At 50.1% G+C, this 16,847-nt stretch overlaps 1 protein-coding gene across 2 annotated transcripts in view; it reads left to right on the top strand.

Moving 5' to 3' along the window:
* The window catches only part of CRK (CRK proto-oncogene, adaptor protein), a 34,526-nt gene that overhangs the window by 8,199 nt on the left and 9,480 nt on the right, over window positions 1–16,847 (top strand). The window contains exon 2 of one of the 2 annotated variants that reach the window (XM_038759060.1): window positions 2,034–2,569. In XM_038759060.1, the coding sequence (XP_038614988.1) occupies window positions 2,034–2,569 (536 nt within the window). The remainder of the gene's footprint in view (window positions 1–2,033; window positions 2,570–16,847) is intronic. The other variant, XM_038759061.1, reaches the window with a different exon arrangement.

Below are 16,847 nucleotides of genomic sequence, written 5' to 3'. Positions count from 1 at the left end.
AGATGGGCTCAACACTGGTAGGAATGTGTATCTACTGGTGTGAAATGTGCAGTCCCTTAAATTGGATCTTTGTTCTCCCATGGTGTAGTGGGGGATGAAGAGAGAAGGGACTGTTCAGTACTTATTCTGCCTCGTGTGCTTTCGAACATCTCAATAGTTAATCTTTAAAATTTCCCCTCCTACCCTCACAACCACCCTCCGAAACAGGCACCGTCCTGAATTATGAATGAACTGTTTTTCTTGCCATTAGGCAAACCATAGTTTTCTACTATGAAACTAAATACTAGGCTTCTGCAGCAGTCACTATTGTTCCCTCTGAATCCTCCACAAGGGCATAATTATTGTTGTTACTTTTATTGGTATTCGTTAAGCTCCAACTTTGTGCCAGGCGCTGTATTAAGTGGTGGGGTAGATACAAGCTAATCAGGTTGGACACAGTTACAACATTTGCTGTAACCCTGCTGTAGAGGGGCAGGGTTTGGGTCCACAACCACCGAATTAACAACTTTCCTGCCTGGCCACTTTACATCCCGTAACGAGGGTTTGGTAGAGCTAGCCATTTGGCCCTAGGTAGGTTATTAAAAGCCTGCATTTCTCACCCAGTGGAAACTTTACTCTGATTCAGATTCCTGCTTGTTCTTTTGCCCTGAATTCTAGAATCCCCGAGCTGAAAGGGAGAATCTTATCTTATTCATTCCAGCTCCGGGCAGACAACCATACTCTTGTCTTGCAGAGATTCTCTGTCCTTGTGTTCTTCCTCCTTTAGTGGCGTTTTAATGAACTTGTCCACCCACTAGCCTTCCCATCCCCCCTCCCCTCCCAACCCACTTCCTATCCCAGGTATCTTCATCAATTTAGCCGGCAGCTACCTGCTGCAGAGCTGAGGAGTCGTCTTCCCATTGCAATGGAAATGCGTTTGCCACAAACAGTCCCAGTGCCAATAAATTCCCTGCTCGCCCCATCGCCACTGACTTAGTCTTGTCCGAGGCTCTTGCCCCCACCTTAGCAGAACCAGCACTGTTGGCATTCAGAACAGTCGTCTCTCCCAAGCACTTAATACGGTGCTCTGCCCCCAGGAAACGCTCAGTAAATCCCATTGATGGTAAAAGCCTGCCAGTGTAGGGGAAACTGCCGTTTTATGGCCCCACTGCCAACTTCGCCGTGCGGCCTGGCAGGTGAGCCAGTTGGGTGGTGCCGTCCTGGATAGGCACTGAACTGCCCAGGTTCAGAAGGCATCTTTCACCAGGGCAGATGCAGGTTAAAGAAGAAAGGGGAAGCAAACACAAGTGATGCCGATTTCTCCCCAGTTTGGGAGCTTCTTGCCTGCTTGCCATTAAAAGCAAGGCTCCGTCCACCTTCCAGACGGTGGCCGTTTATCCCTGAGGAGCGTGCGAGCTCTGCGTACTTCATCATCATCATCATCAATTGTATTTATTGAGCGCTTACTATGTGCAGAGCACTGTACTAAGCGCTTGGGAAGTACAAATTGGCAACATATAGAGACAGTCCCTACCCAACAGTGGGCTCACAGTCTAAAAGACTTGGGTTCCAAATTCTGATCTGATGACACGGATGGAGGTTTAGCGGGAGAAGGAGCACGGGCAGGATGGGCACGTTGATGCCCGCGGGCCCGGCCCTGCTCGGCTCACCCTTTGTTCTTGATGGGGATTTCCCCGGCCCTCTGCGAATGCTCTGAACATCTGGAGACAAAAGTGATGGGTGATGTCAGTATGGCATGATGGTGGGCTGACTGGAAGAACACTTTCTAAGCAACCTTGTCTTAAACACACACACAAACACACATGCTCTCTCTCTCTCTGTCTCTCTCTCCCTCTCTCTCTCTCTCTAAAGCATGTGCCTGTGGTCCACTAAGCCTAAACTCCTTGAGGGCAAGGGATCCTATCGGGCCAACTCCCCCAAGTTCCTCTTACAGCGCTCCACACCCCGGGGAGCGCTCGATAAATGGTGCTGGCGGAACTGGGGCGGGTTCCCGTGAATAATGGCGTGCTTTCTGTGTTTGTTTTTCTCGTCAGGAGTGAGCCCATCCCGACTCCGAATAGGCGACCAAGAGTTCGACTCGTTGCCTGCTTTACTGGAATTCTACAAAATACACTATTTGGACACTACAACCTTGATAGAACCGGTTTCGAAATCAAAGCAATTCAGTGGCGTCATTCTCAGGCAGGAGGAAGCGGAGTATGTGCGGGCCCTCTTTGACTTTAATGGGAACGATGAGGAAGACCTCCCGTTTAAGAAAGGAGACATCCTGAGAATCCGGGATAAGCCTGAAGAGCAGTGGTGGAACGCGGAGGACAGCGAAGGCAAGAGGGGAATGATTCCCGTCCCTTACGTCGAGAAGTATAGACCCGCCTCTGCTTCAGTATCGACTCTGATTGGAGGTAACCAGGATAGTTCCCACCCACAGCCACTGAGTGGGCCGGAGCCCGGGCCCTATGCCCAGCCCAGCGTCAACACTCCGCTACCTAACCTCCAGAATGGGCCCATTTATGCCAGGGTTATCCAGAAGCGAGTCCCTAATGCCTACGACAAGACAGCCTTGGCTTTGGAGGTACATAACGGGCAAAACGTAGAAGGAAGAGATCTGTTCAAGGGACCTCCCTTTACAGACCTCTTGCAGCTTTTGTTAGCAATGCCGTGAAAGGCGCCAGCGTTGGTGTAAATCAGTAACTAATGACGTAGGAGTTTAATGTTCGGGATACACTCTTTATCGGAAGCCTACTCGGAATGAGAGTAAGCGTATATAACACACTGCATGGCTGTGGAATGTTCTGCTCATTGATCCTCTCTAACCCTACTCTGATGACTAAAACTCCTAAGCCAATAACCCCTGTCTCTAGAGGAATTAACGTTGAAAAGTCTTCTCCCTTCTGCTCTCCTTGGTTCTTTTCCTTTCGACATCCTCTCTAGGGAGTTATAGGGGGAGGGAGTCCTTTGAGGGCGGGAACCAGTCTCCCCACTGTTAAGGCTCAAGTTAAATCGATTTCCTTTTTTTTTTTTCCTCCTTTTTTTCCTCTTTCACCAAGTACAGAATCGTTAGTTCACCGGGAGTAACTTTTTGGTGAAATCGATTGTTAGGGTGAGATGGGATTTCACAAGGAATCGGTCACAGGTATTATGCCAGCCTAGAAGTTGGTTAAGTGAGGCAGAATTGTTGTTTTGTGCCCCCAAAGACAACAAGGCTCGAGCCTTGGGTTCCACGTGAGGCCTGGTGCAAGGGCGACCTCAGTCTCCCCACTAGTCAGGGCCCGGCCTCTCCCAAAGATCCCACCGAGAATGTGTCCAGAACGCATTTCTGGTCAGCTGTGTCTCTCCAAGGAGATCCTCCCTTTTTTGCGCTCTTCCGTGCTTTCCCAGCCAGTATTCCTAAGGACAAAGCATGAACTAGTAGGTGAGTGCCTTGAACAACCAGTGCTTGGCTCTTCGTATCCCCCCCAAATTGCCCAGCCCCGGTTGGGAATTGCCAACCAAAGCCCACCCCAGTTCCGGGGTTTCGAGTCTACTGCCGGAAGGGCCCAGTGTGGCTCCGGGAACCCCCGGGCTTCCCCAGGCCGGCCCGGGCTTCCCCAGGCCGGCCCGGGCTTCCCCAGGCCGGCCCGGGCTTCTGGGGTTACCCTGGAATTAGTGACTTGGCACAGCCGGTGACTCCGGCCGTCAATCGCATATGCTTTGGAATCCCTCTGAACCCTCCGGTCTCACCTTGCGGGCAGTCGTTGGGTAGCCCGCGGGGGAGCGGGGCAGGCGGAGGCCCAGGGCTTCGGTTTCTTGGTGAAGCCGTTTGGGGCAGGGACCGACCTCCGCACGTTTTGGATGGCTAGAGCCCAGTGCGGTACGTGCTGCCGCCTGGGCGTTCGAGCGATACCGACTTCTCGTCCACCGCCTCTGGGCGGGAGCGTGCGGAAGATTAACGATTGATAGTAAGTTAGAAGCCCGATTGGCTGGCTGGCTACCCAAGTTGAGGCCAGTTGGTCAATTAACTGAAAACAACCGGATCATCTACCATTTACTTCCCTTTTTGCTTGGATAATTGGCTTTCTCCTCCCCTAGGCTGACAGGTAGCTCTGCCGCAAGTTACAAGACTGGTGGCTTTGGAGTGCTTTTCCGACTTAGAACCTTGGGGCTCAGGGATCATCATCATCAGTTGTATTTATTGAGCGCTTACTGTGTGCAGAGCACTGTACTAAGCGCTTGGGAAGTACAAGTTGGTGACATATAGACTGTGAGCCCGTTTCTAGACTGTGAGCCCGTCGTTGGGTAGGGACCGCCTCTATATGTTCCCGACTTGGACTTCCCAAGCGCTTAGTACAGTGCTCTGCCCACAGTAAGCGCTCAATAAATACGATTGAATGAATAGAGACAGTCCCTACAGGCACTTATCTAGTTTAGCCCATAGTGCCGTAAGACTTAAGCCCCTTTCTTGAGGTGTTTGTCACCTTCTTTTTTTTTTTTAACTGAAAGGTGTCTTTTTGGAGCTGCACCAGAAGATGGTGATTCTAGGGAAAGTTGAATTAAAACACCCTTCCCCTTAATCCTTTTTCTCTACTAGGACTCAGTCAAACAGTGGTATTTATTGAGCACCTACTGGGTGCAGAGCACTGTACCGAGCACTTGGGAGAGGACAAGACAACAGAGTGGGTAGACACATTCCCTGCCCACAACAAGTTTACAGTCTAGAAGGGGAGTTAGGAAGTTCGGTATCCACAGGGTCTTTGCTCACAAGGTAATTGAAGTTAGAGGAGGGTCAAGTTTATTGGACCGATGGTCAGTGATATTTATGGAGCACTGATTGCGCAGAGCGCTGTCCTAAGCACTTGGGAGAGTACAGTACAACAGAGTTGGTGGGCCAGTCCCTACCCACAAGAAGGTGACAGTCAAGAGTGTGTCCCGGGGGACACTTCCACATGTTTGTGTTTGGCGGTGGTCCGATGTGGATCGGGTCTAATGAGCAGGGAGAGGCCCTCTTCCCTCTGCCCGGTTGGAAAACAAGCTGTGGATTGGATTGTATGTCATCTTAGTCCTTGAGCCAGCCAGCTTTAGTGGATAGAGCACAGGCCTGGGCGTCAGAAGGGCCTGCGTTCTAATTCCGGCTCCGCCACTTGTCTGCCATGTGACCATGGGCAAGTCACTTCACTTCTCTGTGTCTCAGTTCCCTCATCTGTAAAATGGGGATTAAGACTGTGAGCCCCATGTGGGACAGGGACTGTGTCCAATCTCATTAGTTTTTTTTTCCTACTCTAGCGCTTAGTACAGTGCCTGACACACATAGTAAGCGCTTAACAAATACCATTTTAAAAAATGAACAAATGACTAAGCAGGGATGCCGTCTTCAAGCTGATGGAGGGTCATTCCTGGGAAGCTACCGTCAAGCCGCTTTCGTCCTTCTGTCAAGAAGAAATGGGTCTAAACTGCTTCAGATGAGGCCTGAGTTAAATGAAAATAATTGTGGTACTTGTTAAGCGCTTACTAGGTGCCAGGCATTGTACTAAGCGCTGGGGTAGATACACACAAATAGGCTGGACGCAGTCATTGGCAGAGTGGTTAGCCATTGGAACCACCTGGAATTATAATTGATAATCAAGGTATTTGCTAAGCGCTTACTAGGTGCCAAGCACCATACCAAGCACTGGGTTAAAGGCAGCCGTGTGTGGGAAGGCAGGGGACTGGATCAGCGTTCCTCTAGAGTCTTAAAACTCTATGACTCGGCGTGGAGGTATGAAGCTCCATTACTTTGGAACAAGTTGAAACGCGAGTCTGTCTCAGAGTCATGCATTGCGGGGTTGCTAACTCCATAATGCCAAAAACTCTTTGGGGTGGGAGGAAAGGTTGGGATTTTTCCATCTGGAAAGACACAGGCTGAAAGGAGATCTGCCTGAAGGTTAAAGTGGTGTAGCAGGTGAGGCCTGGGTGTCCATGGAATTGTCCACCCAAAGACCCACAATCACCAGAGCCCACTGGTTGAAGGAGAGGTGGTTCAAAGGAAACAAAAGGACACACTTCTTCACCCGCAGAAAGCGGGGCATCTTGGCGCCATGGGAAGCCGCACCAGCCGAAAACATCGGGAAGCTCAGGAGGGCCGTGAATACGTTCCTAAACGGGGATCAGAACAGGTTTCAGAAAGTTAGAGCTGTAAAAGAGAACACCCCTCAGTAGGGCTACTTTCAATCCATCCATCAATTGTATTTATCAAGCGCTTATCAAGCGCAACATCCTGTTGCCATTGTCAGAGACCTAATATTGGACCGGAAGGATCACGGGCCTGACCCAGGTCTAGAAGATGCAGGATTTCCTGAGTACCCACCGGGTGTGGTGTACTGTGTACTTGGCGCCTGGAAAGGGACAGAATATTCAAGTGACACATTCCCCGCCCAAAGTTTTGTATTCTGAGGAGATTTTATGGCAATTTAGGTATTGCATTTCCTTAAGTGAGTCAGTCAGTGTTGAAACACCTGCTGGGTGTGGGTTCTGATGTAAGAACTGGGAGGAAAAGACAGAGTTTATTGGTCCTGGTCAGGGCCATATGAATGCAGGGGCCTTAGCGGCTGTGGATCTAGGGCTCTCCCCAACCACCCCGCGCCTAAATCCATATCAGTCTGTTATTGAGTGCTTCCTCTGTGCAGAGCCCTGAAATATAAATAATAATTGGGGTATTTGTTAAGACCTTAGTATGTCAGGCACTGTACTGAGCGCTGGAGTAGATCCAAAAATAATCAGGTCGCACATGGGACTCACTTTCTAAGTATTGCCAAATTGTACTTTCTAAGCGCTTAGTACAGTGCTCTGCACACAGTAAGTGCTCAATAAATATGACTGAATGAAAAGTAGGTGGGAAAACAGGTACTGACTCCCCATGTTGCAGATAAGGGAACTGAGGCCCAGAGAAGTGAAGCAGCGTGCCCAAGTTTTCACACAGCAGGGAAGTGGCAGAGCTGGGATTAAAACCCAGGTCCTCCCAGGCTCTTTCCACTTGGCTACCCAGTCGATAGAAACGTTTCCTGCCCGTGAGGAAATCTAGAGGGGGAGGCAGGCATTAAAAAAATATAAATACATTATGGATATGTGAGTGAGTGCTGTGGGGCGAATAACAGGTGCCTAGAGGATACAGATTCAAGTGCATTGAAGTTGCAGAAGGGAGAGGGAGTTGGGCAAAAGAAGGCTTAACTGGGGAAGGCCTCTTGGAGAAGATGTGATTTTTAAGGGGGCTTTGAAGGTGGGGCAAATTTCGGTCAGGTGTATATGGAGGGCGAGGGAGTTCCAGGTCAGAGAAAGGAAGTGGGAAAGGGATTGACGGTGAGATAGACTATGGAGGGACGATGAGCAAATACATAATTATGTGGTACAATCTATGGTTTGGGGTGGGTGTGTGAGAGAGAGCAACTGTTTGAAGGTTAAAAGGTAGACTGTTGTGAACGCAAAATGTATTCTACATGTTTTAAGACCGAGGAAGCCACGGAAAAGCTTTGCGCCCATTTAATGGTAAGTTGGTGTAGAGTCTATAGCCTCCTTGTCAGAATTGTAATCATTGTGTTTTAAATTAGAAAAAAAAAGTTGAATTCAGGGTTCAACCCACAAAACCCAGTACCTCCAGGCCCACAGGTGAGTGAGTCCAGCCCGGCTCATGGGTTGCTCACGACCAACTCAGTTTGCAGCAGCCGGGGGCAGACCCAATCCCAAGCACACAGAAGACACGACCCCAAGATTTAAAGTAGCTCAAAAACAAGAACAGTCAATCGATGGAATATATTGAACGCTTACTATGTGCAGAGCACTCTACCGAGCCCTTGGGATAGCACAGTAGAGTTTGTATAAACAAGAGAAGGGATATTAACTGTGTTGAGGAGTTTTTGGATTGAGGCAAGTGTGTTATTGTAAATTTTATATTGCCAAGTCAACTTTCACTAACACTTTTGTTGCTTTGGTGCCATTGTATGAGAGTGTTGGAGGGGTTTCGGGTTTACTGCTTACCCGCTCATGGTGGGTGGGTGGCAGGATGCTGGGTAGACCGAACTGGCCAGACCGGGACCTGACTGGGAGAAGAAAAAAATAGTTCATCTTGGCTCCCAAGGAAGCCTGGGTCTCTAGAGTTTCTGGGAGTCAGCCTGTGTCCTGTCTGCTCCTTGCAGGCAGGGATTGTGTCTACCAGCTCCATTGCATTTTTTTGTATTTAAGTGCTTACTATGTACCAGGCACCGTTCTAAGCTCTGGGGTAGGATAGAAATTAATCAGGTTGAACTCAGCCCATGTCTCACATGGAGCTCACAAGTCTTAAGTCCCATTTTAGAGATGAGGCAGTGGAGGCCCAGAGAAGGGAAGTGACTTGCCCAAGGCCACACAGCAGACAAGTGGCAGAGCAGGAACTAGAACCCAGGTCCTTCTGACTTGCAGACCCATCTACCCACTAGGCCATGCTGCTTCTCTGGCCACACTGTATTGTACTCTCCCAGTCGCTTAGTTCAGTGCTCTGCAGTTTGCTCATCTACAAAACGGGGATTGAGACTGTGAACCCCACCTGGGACAGGGACTTTGTCCAACCCAATTCGCTTGTATCCACCCCTGCGCTTAGCACAGTGCCTGGCATATAGTAAGCGCTTAACAGGTAGCATAATTTTTATTAATACGTACCACTGACTGGTGCTAAACTGGGTGGAAAGCTGATTGGAAGCCAGATGTGGTCCTGGGGTTCGTTGGTCCTCGCTGTCCCAGAGATGTTGTCCCGGCGTTGTTAATGTTCCAGAACCTCAGCCAATTGAGGTGCTGCAGCCTGCTTGGTCGGATGCCACCTGGCCCTATGTACTAGAACCCAGGGCAAGGTTGGGGTGCCTAGCCAAGCCCACCCCAATGCTGTTGGCTCTGACCGGACCCCACATTTTGCCCTGGGATGGGCAGCAGGTGGGCATTCCCTGGGACTACTGCCCCGTGCCCACCGCCCCGGCCACCGGGAGAACCAAATTCACCCCATCCCTGACTGAGCCCCACACGAGTTGGCAGTGGAAGAGTTAGCCAGGGTGGGGAGCCCAGTAGCACCCCAACCCCTCCCACCACCAGCACTTCCCCGTTTTACAACTCAGCACGAAGGGAAAGAGCAGGGCAGCCCCCGACACGCTGCAGTGGGTGTGATTCATAATAATAATAATAATAATGATGGCATTTATTAAGCGCTTACTATGTGCAAAGCACTGGGGAGGTTACAAGGTGATCAGGTTGTCCCACGGGGGGCTCACAGTCCTAATCCCCATTTTACAGATGAGGTCACTGGGGCACAGGGAAGTGAAGTGACTTGCCCAAAGTCACACAGCTGACAATTGGCGGAGCCGGGATTTGAACCCCTGACCTCTGACTCCAAAGCCCGGGCTCTTTCCACTGAGCCACGCTGATTCATCATGCTAGGTCAGCGATTTTGGAGCCCCAACACCCCATGGAGGTCTACTTCATCACGCGTTCAGCATCCCAAAGACTCCATCCCCTGCACGTGTGGGCGCACCCCCCCCCCCCCCCACAACCCCGCACTTCCCATTTTCCTGGGGGCCACCCGCTCAGACCTGCTAGATAGCTGGGACCATGGCAAACAGCCCTAGATTCAAATGTAGCAGCAGCAGAAGTATCTCATCATCATCAATCGTATTTATTGAGCGCTTACTGTGTGCAGAGCACTGTACTAAGCGCTTGGGAAGTACAGATTGGCAACATATAGAGACAGTCCCTACTTTCTCATAGCTCGAGAATAAGGTGAAGTCACGCGGCATCATATTTCATTGGCAGCAGGGTGATAGGCCCAGATTTCTGAATTGCAGGTGTAAAGGTCGATTTTATGCGGCTGATTTGTGTCCACACGGATCCGCCCCACCCACTAAAGGCTGGCAGTTACTGCAGGCAGGCCACACTTACCATGGCATTGCTGGGAGGGGCATCCCTTCAGCTGGGATGCCACGTTTCCCATCTGGTGGGGGACTCCGGGCATGATGACAATCTTAAGGGTGCCAGAAGAGTGGCAGCATCTTAAGGCTTTGACAGGGGAAGGTGGCTTTATAGGTGTCATTGAGCATCCTGGCTATCGCTCGGAGGAGTAGTTCAATTTGGATTCAGGTGGCATAAAAAGCCCGGAGCTACTTGAGTAGAGGGGTGGCTATTGTGTTAGCCCAGAACTGAGAGTCAGAAGGACCTGGTCTCTAAACCCGGCTCCACCACTTATCTGCTATGGGACCTTGGGCAAGTCACTTCATTTCTCTGTGCCTCGGTTACCTCATCTATAAAATGGGGATTGAGACGCTGAACTCCATGTGGGACAGGGATTGTGTCCAACCTGATTTGCTTGTATCCACCCCAGTGTTTAGTACAGTGCCTGGCACGTAGTAAGTGCCTAACAAATGCCACTAGTGTTATTGTTATTTTATTATTATTGTGATCATTATTATTAATACCCCCTTCAGTAATAATAATAATAATGGCATTTGTTAAGTGCTTACTATGTGCAGAGCACTGTTCTAAGTGCTGGGGGGTATACAAGGTGATCAAGTTGTCCCACGTGAGGCTCACAGTCTTAATCCCCATTTTACAGGTGATGTAACTGAGGCTCAGAGAAATTAAGTGACTTGCCCAAGGTCACACAGCAGACATGTGGCGGAGTCGGGATTCGAACCCATGACCTCTAGCTCCCAAGCCCGTGCTCTTTCCACTGAGCCACGCTGCTTCTCGGTGATAGCATTTATTAAGTGCTTACTTAATAAATGCTTACATAGTAAGCACTGTTCTTAGCGCTGGAGAGGTTACAAGGTGATCAGGTTGTCCCACGTGGGGCTCACAGTCTTAATCCTCATTTTGCAGATGAGATAACTGAGGCCCAGAGAAGTGAAGTGACTTGCCCAAAGTCACACAGCTGACAATTGGCGGAGCTGGGATTTGAACCCATGACCTCTGACTCCAAAGCCTGTGCTCTTTCCACTGAGCCACGCTGTTTCTCCAAGCCTCCTGTCACTGTCCTATGAGCCCAGCTTCATTATGTGCTTGTAGGTACCCTCTGGGGATCAGGAAAAAATGGATGAACTGGGCATCCATGGGCCGCCCGGACCACTCCAGAGCCCCTTAGCATCCTGGGAGTGGAAGTGGGTGTTGGAGAGCATACTCCAGCCTCCAAAACGGCCCAGCAATAATCTACAGGACTCTTCTGTCTCCAGGCCTTGGAGGTGAGCTTACCCAACCCAAGCCAAGTTCTGGGAAGCTGGGTGAAGCTGCAGGATCCGTCCAGCAAAGGGGTCTTCTTCGGCCTGTCCGGGGCCCGGGGCGACTCATGGATGTGTTTTCGGGTGCCACTGGAGCAATCCAGCGCCATTAGGTGCCAGCACCCTTCTGCCTGCCTCCGATCCAAGGTCCCCGCTTCCCGCCGAGCCTCAGTTTTGCTTTGCGAAGGGTGATCTTTGTTGATAGAGCAGAACGACCAGCATCTTCCTGCCTCAACGGGAGACCGTCTTGCCTTCCCCCGGCACGGACGTTGGCTTTAAAGAGTTCTTGTGTGAACAAACTAGGAAAGCGGTAGGTCCCCTTCTGGGACCCGTTCCTCCTTCCCGTCTCAGGGAGCAGACCCTGCCCATGCTCTCCACTGAGGACATTTCACGGTGTGGGCTGAACGCGGGTCTCCCGGTTTTAGAGCCCAAGATGGGGGCCCTTGCGGGTGGGTCCTCTCAGGGTGCATCCGTCACTGGCCCATCCAGTGAAATTTCTTTTCAGAACAGAGGTAATAATAATAATTGTGATATTTAAGCACTGGGGTGGATACAAGCAAATCAGATTTGACATATTCCCTGTCCCCCCGTCACAGTCTTATTCCCCACTCTACAGATGAGGTAACTGAGGCACAGAGAAGTTCAGTGATTGCCCAAGACCAAGGCCACACAGCAGAAGAGTGGCAGAGTCAGGATTAGAATCTCCCATGCTCTGTTCACTACACCATGCTGATTGGAGCATGTGGGTCCTAGTCAGTCTGTCATGCAGGAATCAATTGATGGTATTAATTGAGCTGGGTTGAAAACCAGCTCAGTGGGATTGGAGGTGGGGTTTTTTTTATAGTATTTGTTAAGCACTCAGTTTCCTCTAGGCTGTAAACTGACTGTGGGCAGGGAACATATCTTGCATCGGACGATGGATTGACGATTGACAATTCAAATATGATTGAATTGGACTCTCCCAGGCACTTAGTTCAGTTCTCTGCACACAGTAAGTGCTCAGTAAATACTGCTGATGATCATGATGCCAAGCACTGTTCCACCACTTCCTTCAAGGTGAGGCCCCTGGTAGAGAAATCTTGTGAGCCAGAAGTTTTTCAGGGCTACCAGTCCTCTGCCTTTGGAAGCAGGGTAGCAGCCACTGTTTGTGTAGAATGGCTTCTGGGCTACCGTATTTTCTCCATTTTGCCTTTCCCGATTTTAAAACGAGCCCCTTGATGGAGTTTTTGGGATGATTCTCCAGGGACCAAACACATTTTAATGGAGAGTAAGTGGCTGTTCAGTCCAGTATTCTTATTCCTTTGGTGAGGTTAAGGGAGACGGAGAAGTTGCAATCTTGTTTCTTAGTGAGGGGCCACGGAGAGGAAACGGGTAGGGGGATGATCACCTTCCTCGAAACCTCCTTGTAATTGTGTCCTGCCCTGCGGTTTGCCATTCTCCGGCTTCCTGTGTGTCCCTTGAGGGGTATTTGCTGGCAGGCGGGAGCTCTTAAAGAATGGGAAGGAATGCGAGAGCCCTGATGAACCACCAGGTAAAACAAGGGTCTCAGGCCCAGCTGGCAATAAATCAGTCAGTCTAATCAGCAGCAAGATTGGGGGCCTTTGGGGGAGAGTCTGCTCTCCCCACCCCATCAGCTGTTCAGGAGAAAACTGTTCATCCCTGCTGGAGGGAGTGAGTCTGACCAAGGAGCTCAGGAGAGCCCACTGAGTTTGCTTGTTGTTTGGTGGTACTTGTTAAATGCTTACTATGAGTCAAACACTGTTCTAAGCTCTGGGGTAGCTACAAAATTAATTAGGTTGCACACAGTCCATGTCCCTCATGGAACTCACAGTCTTAAAATGGAAGCAGGTTTTGAATTCCCATTTTACAGTTGAGGAGACTGAGGCACAGAGAAGCTGTGACTTTTTTATGGTATTTGTTAAGCGCTTACTAAGTTCCTGACACTGTTCTAAGCACCAGGGTAGATACGAGTTAACCAGGGTGGACACAGTCCCTGTCCCATATGGGGCTCACAGTCTTACTCCCCATTTTACAGATGAGGTACAGAGAAGTAAAGTGATTTGCCCAAGGTCACACAGCAGGCAAGAGGTTGAGCCAGGATTAGAACCCAGGTCCTCCTGACTGCTGGGCCCATGCTCTATCCACTAAGCCATGCTGCTTCGCCTTTGAGGTGTGGAAAGATGCATGGATGCCCCAGACATCCATCCTGTTCTTGCACATCACTCACTCCTAGGCTGGCCATTTTCCCGTTTTCCCGGCCTATAGCCAACACCGGGCGCCTCTGTGCCCAGTAGCTTTTATTCTGAGTGACCATCAGCGGGCATCTGGTGCCCTTGAAAGCTGTCGGTAGCCTCTCTACCGTCCCCCAGTTTCTTCTCAGCTTCTCAAGGCCAGGAGCCCCTCCGCCAAGCTAGCTCTCTTCCTCCCTTCAAGGCCCTGCTGAGAGCTCACCTCCTCCAGGAGGCCTTCCCAGACTGAGCCCCTTCCCTCCTCTACCCCTCGTCCCCCCTCCATCCACACATCTTACCTCCCTTCCTTCCCCACAGCACCTGTATATATGTATATATGGTTGTACATATTTATTACTCTATTTATTTATTTATTTATTTATTTTACTTGTACATTTCTATCCTATTTATTTTATTTTGTTGGTATGTTTGGTTCTGTTCTCTGTCTCCCCCTTTTAGACTGTGAGCCCACTGTTGGGTAGGGAATGTCTCCATGTGTTGCCAATTTGTACTTCCCAAGCGCTTAGTACAGTGCTCTGCACATAGTAAGCGCTCAATAAATACGATTGATTGATTGATTGATTGAGGAGCAAGCTGCCCAGGCCCTCAGGGGCCCATATGGAGAAGTGCCCTTAATTCCGACTTTATAAAGTTTTCCAAGGCAGTTTGCCACAGTCTCCCAGGCTCCTATCTGGGAATCGCCACTCCTGGCATTGTGGCTGCTTTGTGGAAGCCTGCAGCACTAAAGGGGGTCCAGCTTATTCCTCTCCTGTCAGGAGGTCAGCTCCTTGTCTTCTCCTAGAGCAGCCTAGGCTCTGGTGGAGCCACTGCCCCACTTCCCCAGAGCTTCACCCCCCCACCCCCCGTGCCCCTTTGCCAGCCTGGTACTTCCGCGGAGGGCAAAGGGCCTGCCCCCCACCCCAGTCACCATCAGCATATTACCATAGGGAGAAGAAACTCTTGCTTCCCCACCACCCCCTGCCAATACCTGACTCAGCCATGACTGTGTTTTTCACAGCTGACTAATTCAGGAATTGACTGGAAACAAGCTTGGGGTACAGTTTTTAAACCTAGGTTTCATTGGGTCACTGGAAAGTGTAGGTCCACAAAACGTTTCAGAGGAAATGGCAGCTGGATTTTTTTTCCGGCCTGGAAAAGAGGCATTGCTGGGGACCGTCAGTCAATTGTATTTATTGAGCAGAGCACTGTATTTAGAGCTTGGGAGAGTACAGGATAACAACAAAGGCATTCCCTGCCTACATCGAGCTTACAGTCTAGAGGACAGCAGGACAGTTTGGACTGTTGTCCTCCCTGAGCCAGCCCCGGACAGTTGCGTTGGAGCACTGCGCCAAAACGGGTCCAGGGACTCCCTTCCCAGTGGGGAGGGGCTTGGGAGTGGAGGAGGTGATCCCAAGCCCATGTCCCAGTAGCTCATAAGCTGGCACCCAGGTGCAGTAACATTAAAAAAGCAGCATGGCATAGTAGATAGAGCACAGTCCACAGAGTCAGAAGGTCGTGGGTTCTAATCCTGGCTCCTCCACTTGTCTGCTGTGTGACCTTGGACAAGTCATTTCACTTCTCTGGGCCACAGTTACCTCATAATAATAATAATAATGGCATTTGTTAAGCGCTTACTATGTGCAAAGCACTGTTCTAAGCGCTGGGGAGGATACAAGGTGATTAAGTTGTCCCACGTGGGGCTCACAGTCAATCCCCATTTTACAGATGAGGTAACTGAGGCTCAGAGAAGTTAAGTGATTTGCCCAAGGTCACACAGCAGACATGTGGCGGAGCCGGGATTCGAACCCCTGACCTCTGACTCCAAAGCCCGGGCTCTTTCCACTGAGCCACGCTGCTTCTCATCTGTGAAATGGACTGAGCACCATGTGGGATGGGAACTGTGTCCAAACTGATTTGCTTATATCCACTCCAGCACTTAGTACAGTGCTTTACAAATACCATGATTATATTAATATATTATAATAATTATAATAATAATATTTTCCACAAAATGATTGAGGCCGGACCCAGTTTAGCGTGGACCACCTCTTCGGGCCGTGTCCCTGTCCTAAAATGGGTGGTAGTAAGGGATATCTGAACCCAGTTGAAGCCCAGCTCATTTGGCTTTGGGCCATCAGGCCCCAGGAGGGGTGGGGGGTGGGGGAAGTCTTTGGTCTGAGCTTGGCCCTGGCTCCAATTTGGAAACCTGACTGTGATATTTTAGAACATCTGCCGCAGATGGCTGAGCTCCTCTTATATAATCTCCCGTAGGAAAGGCTTCTAGTCCCCTGGTGGCTCTCGTGCTGGGAGCTTTATTAATATTCTAGTTTGTCTTAAGCCCAAGCTTTAACTCTGCACCAAGCACTGGAGTGCAAAATGAGATCAGATCCAAGTCACTGCCCCACACGAGGCTCACAGCCTAACAAGTAGGAGAGCAATCAATTAATCAATCGTATTTATTGAGCGCTTACTGTGTGCAGAGCACTGTACTAAGCGCTTGGGAAGTACAAGTTGGCAACATATACAGTCCCTACCCAACAGTGGCTCACAGTCTAAAAGGGGGAGACAGAGAACAAAACCAAACATACTAACAAAATAGAATAGATATGTACAAGTAAAATAAATAAATAAATAGAGTAATAAATATGTACAAACATATATACAGGTGCTGTGGGGAAGGGAAGGAGGTAAGATGGGATGGAGAGGGGGACGAGGGGGAGAGGAAGGAAGAGGCTCAGTCTGGGAAGGACTTCTGGAGGAGGTGAGCGCTCAGTAGGGTCTTGAAGGGAGGAAGAGAGCTAGCTTGGCAGATGGGCAGAGGGAGGGCATTCCAGGCCCAGGGGATGATGTGGGCTGGGGGTCAATGGCGGGACAGGCGAGAACGAGGCACGGTGAGGAGATTAGCGGCAGAGGAGCGGAGGGTGTGGGGTGGGCTGTAGAAGGAGAGAAGGAATCTTACCACCATTGTACAGAGGTGAAAACTGAGGCCCAGTGCGGTTAACCAACAGCAGGTCAGCAGCATAGGTGGGATTAGAACCCAGGTCTCCTGACTCCCAAACCCATGCCCTTTTCCACTGGGCCAGGGGATGGAAAGCACACCTATCTTTTCGTTGTGTAAATGCAGGATGGGCTCAACTAGACAAGGCACTTGTTCACAAACTGCTGGCTTACCCTTGGACAAACAAAGGGCTTCCATTGTGTAAACCAGGAGAGAGCAGAAGTATGTCTGTTGTAAAGAAGTCATAGACCGCCCCCCCCCCCCCCACCCCACCCGCTTGAGGCTGATTCTGGGCTCATTTGGGCTCATTGTTGAGTGCACTAACGGCTTAATTTTTTTATGGTGGGGGTGGAGCTTTTTATTGTATTTAAGTGCTTACTATGTGCCAGG

Source organism: Tachyglossus aculeatus, chromosome 17 (genome assembly GCF_015852505.1).
Source record: "Tachyglossus aculeatus isolate mTacAcu1 chromosome 17, mTacAcu1.pri, whole genome shotgun sequence".
NCBI classification, from domain to species: domain Eukaryota; kingdom Metazoa; phylum Chordata; class Mammalia; order Monotremata; family Tachyglossidae; genus Tachyglossus; species Tachyglossus aculeatus.
This window is presented reverse-complemented; position numbering and strand designations above follow the sequence as displayed.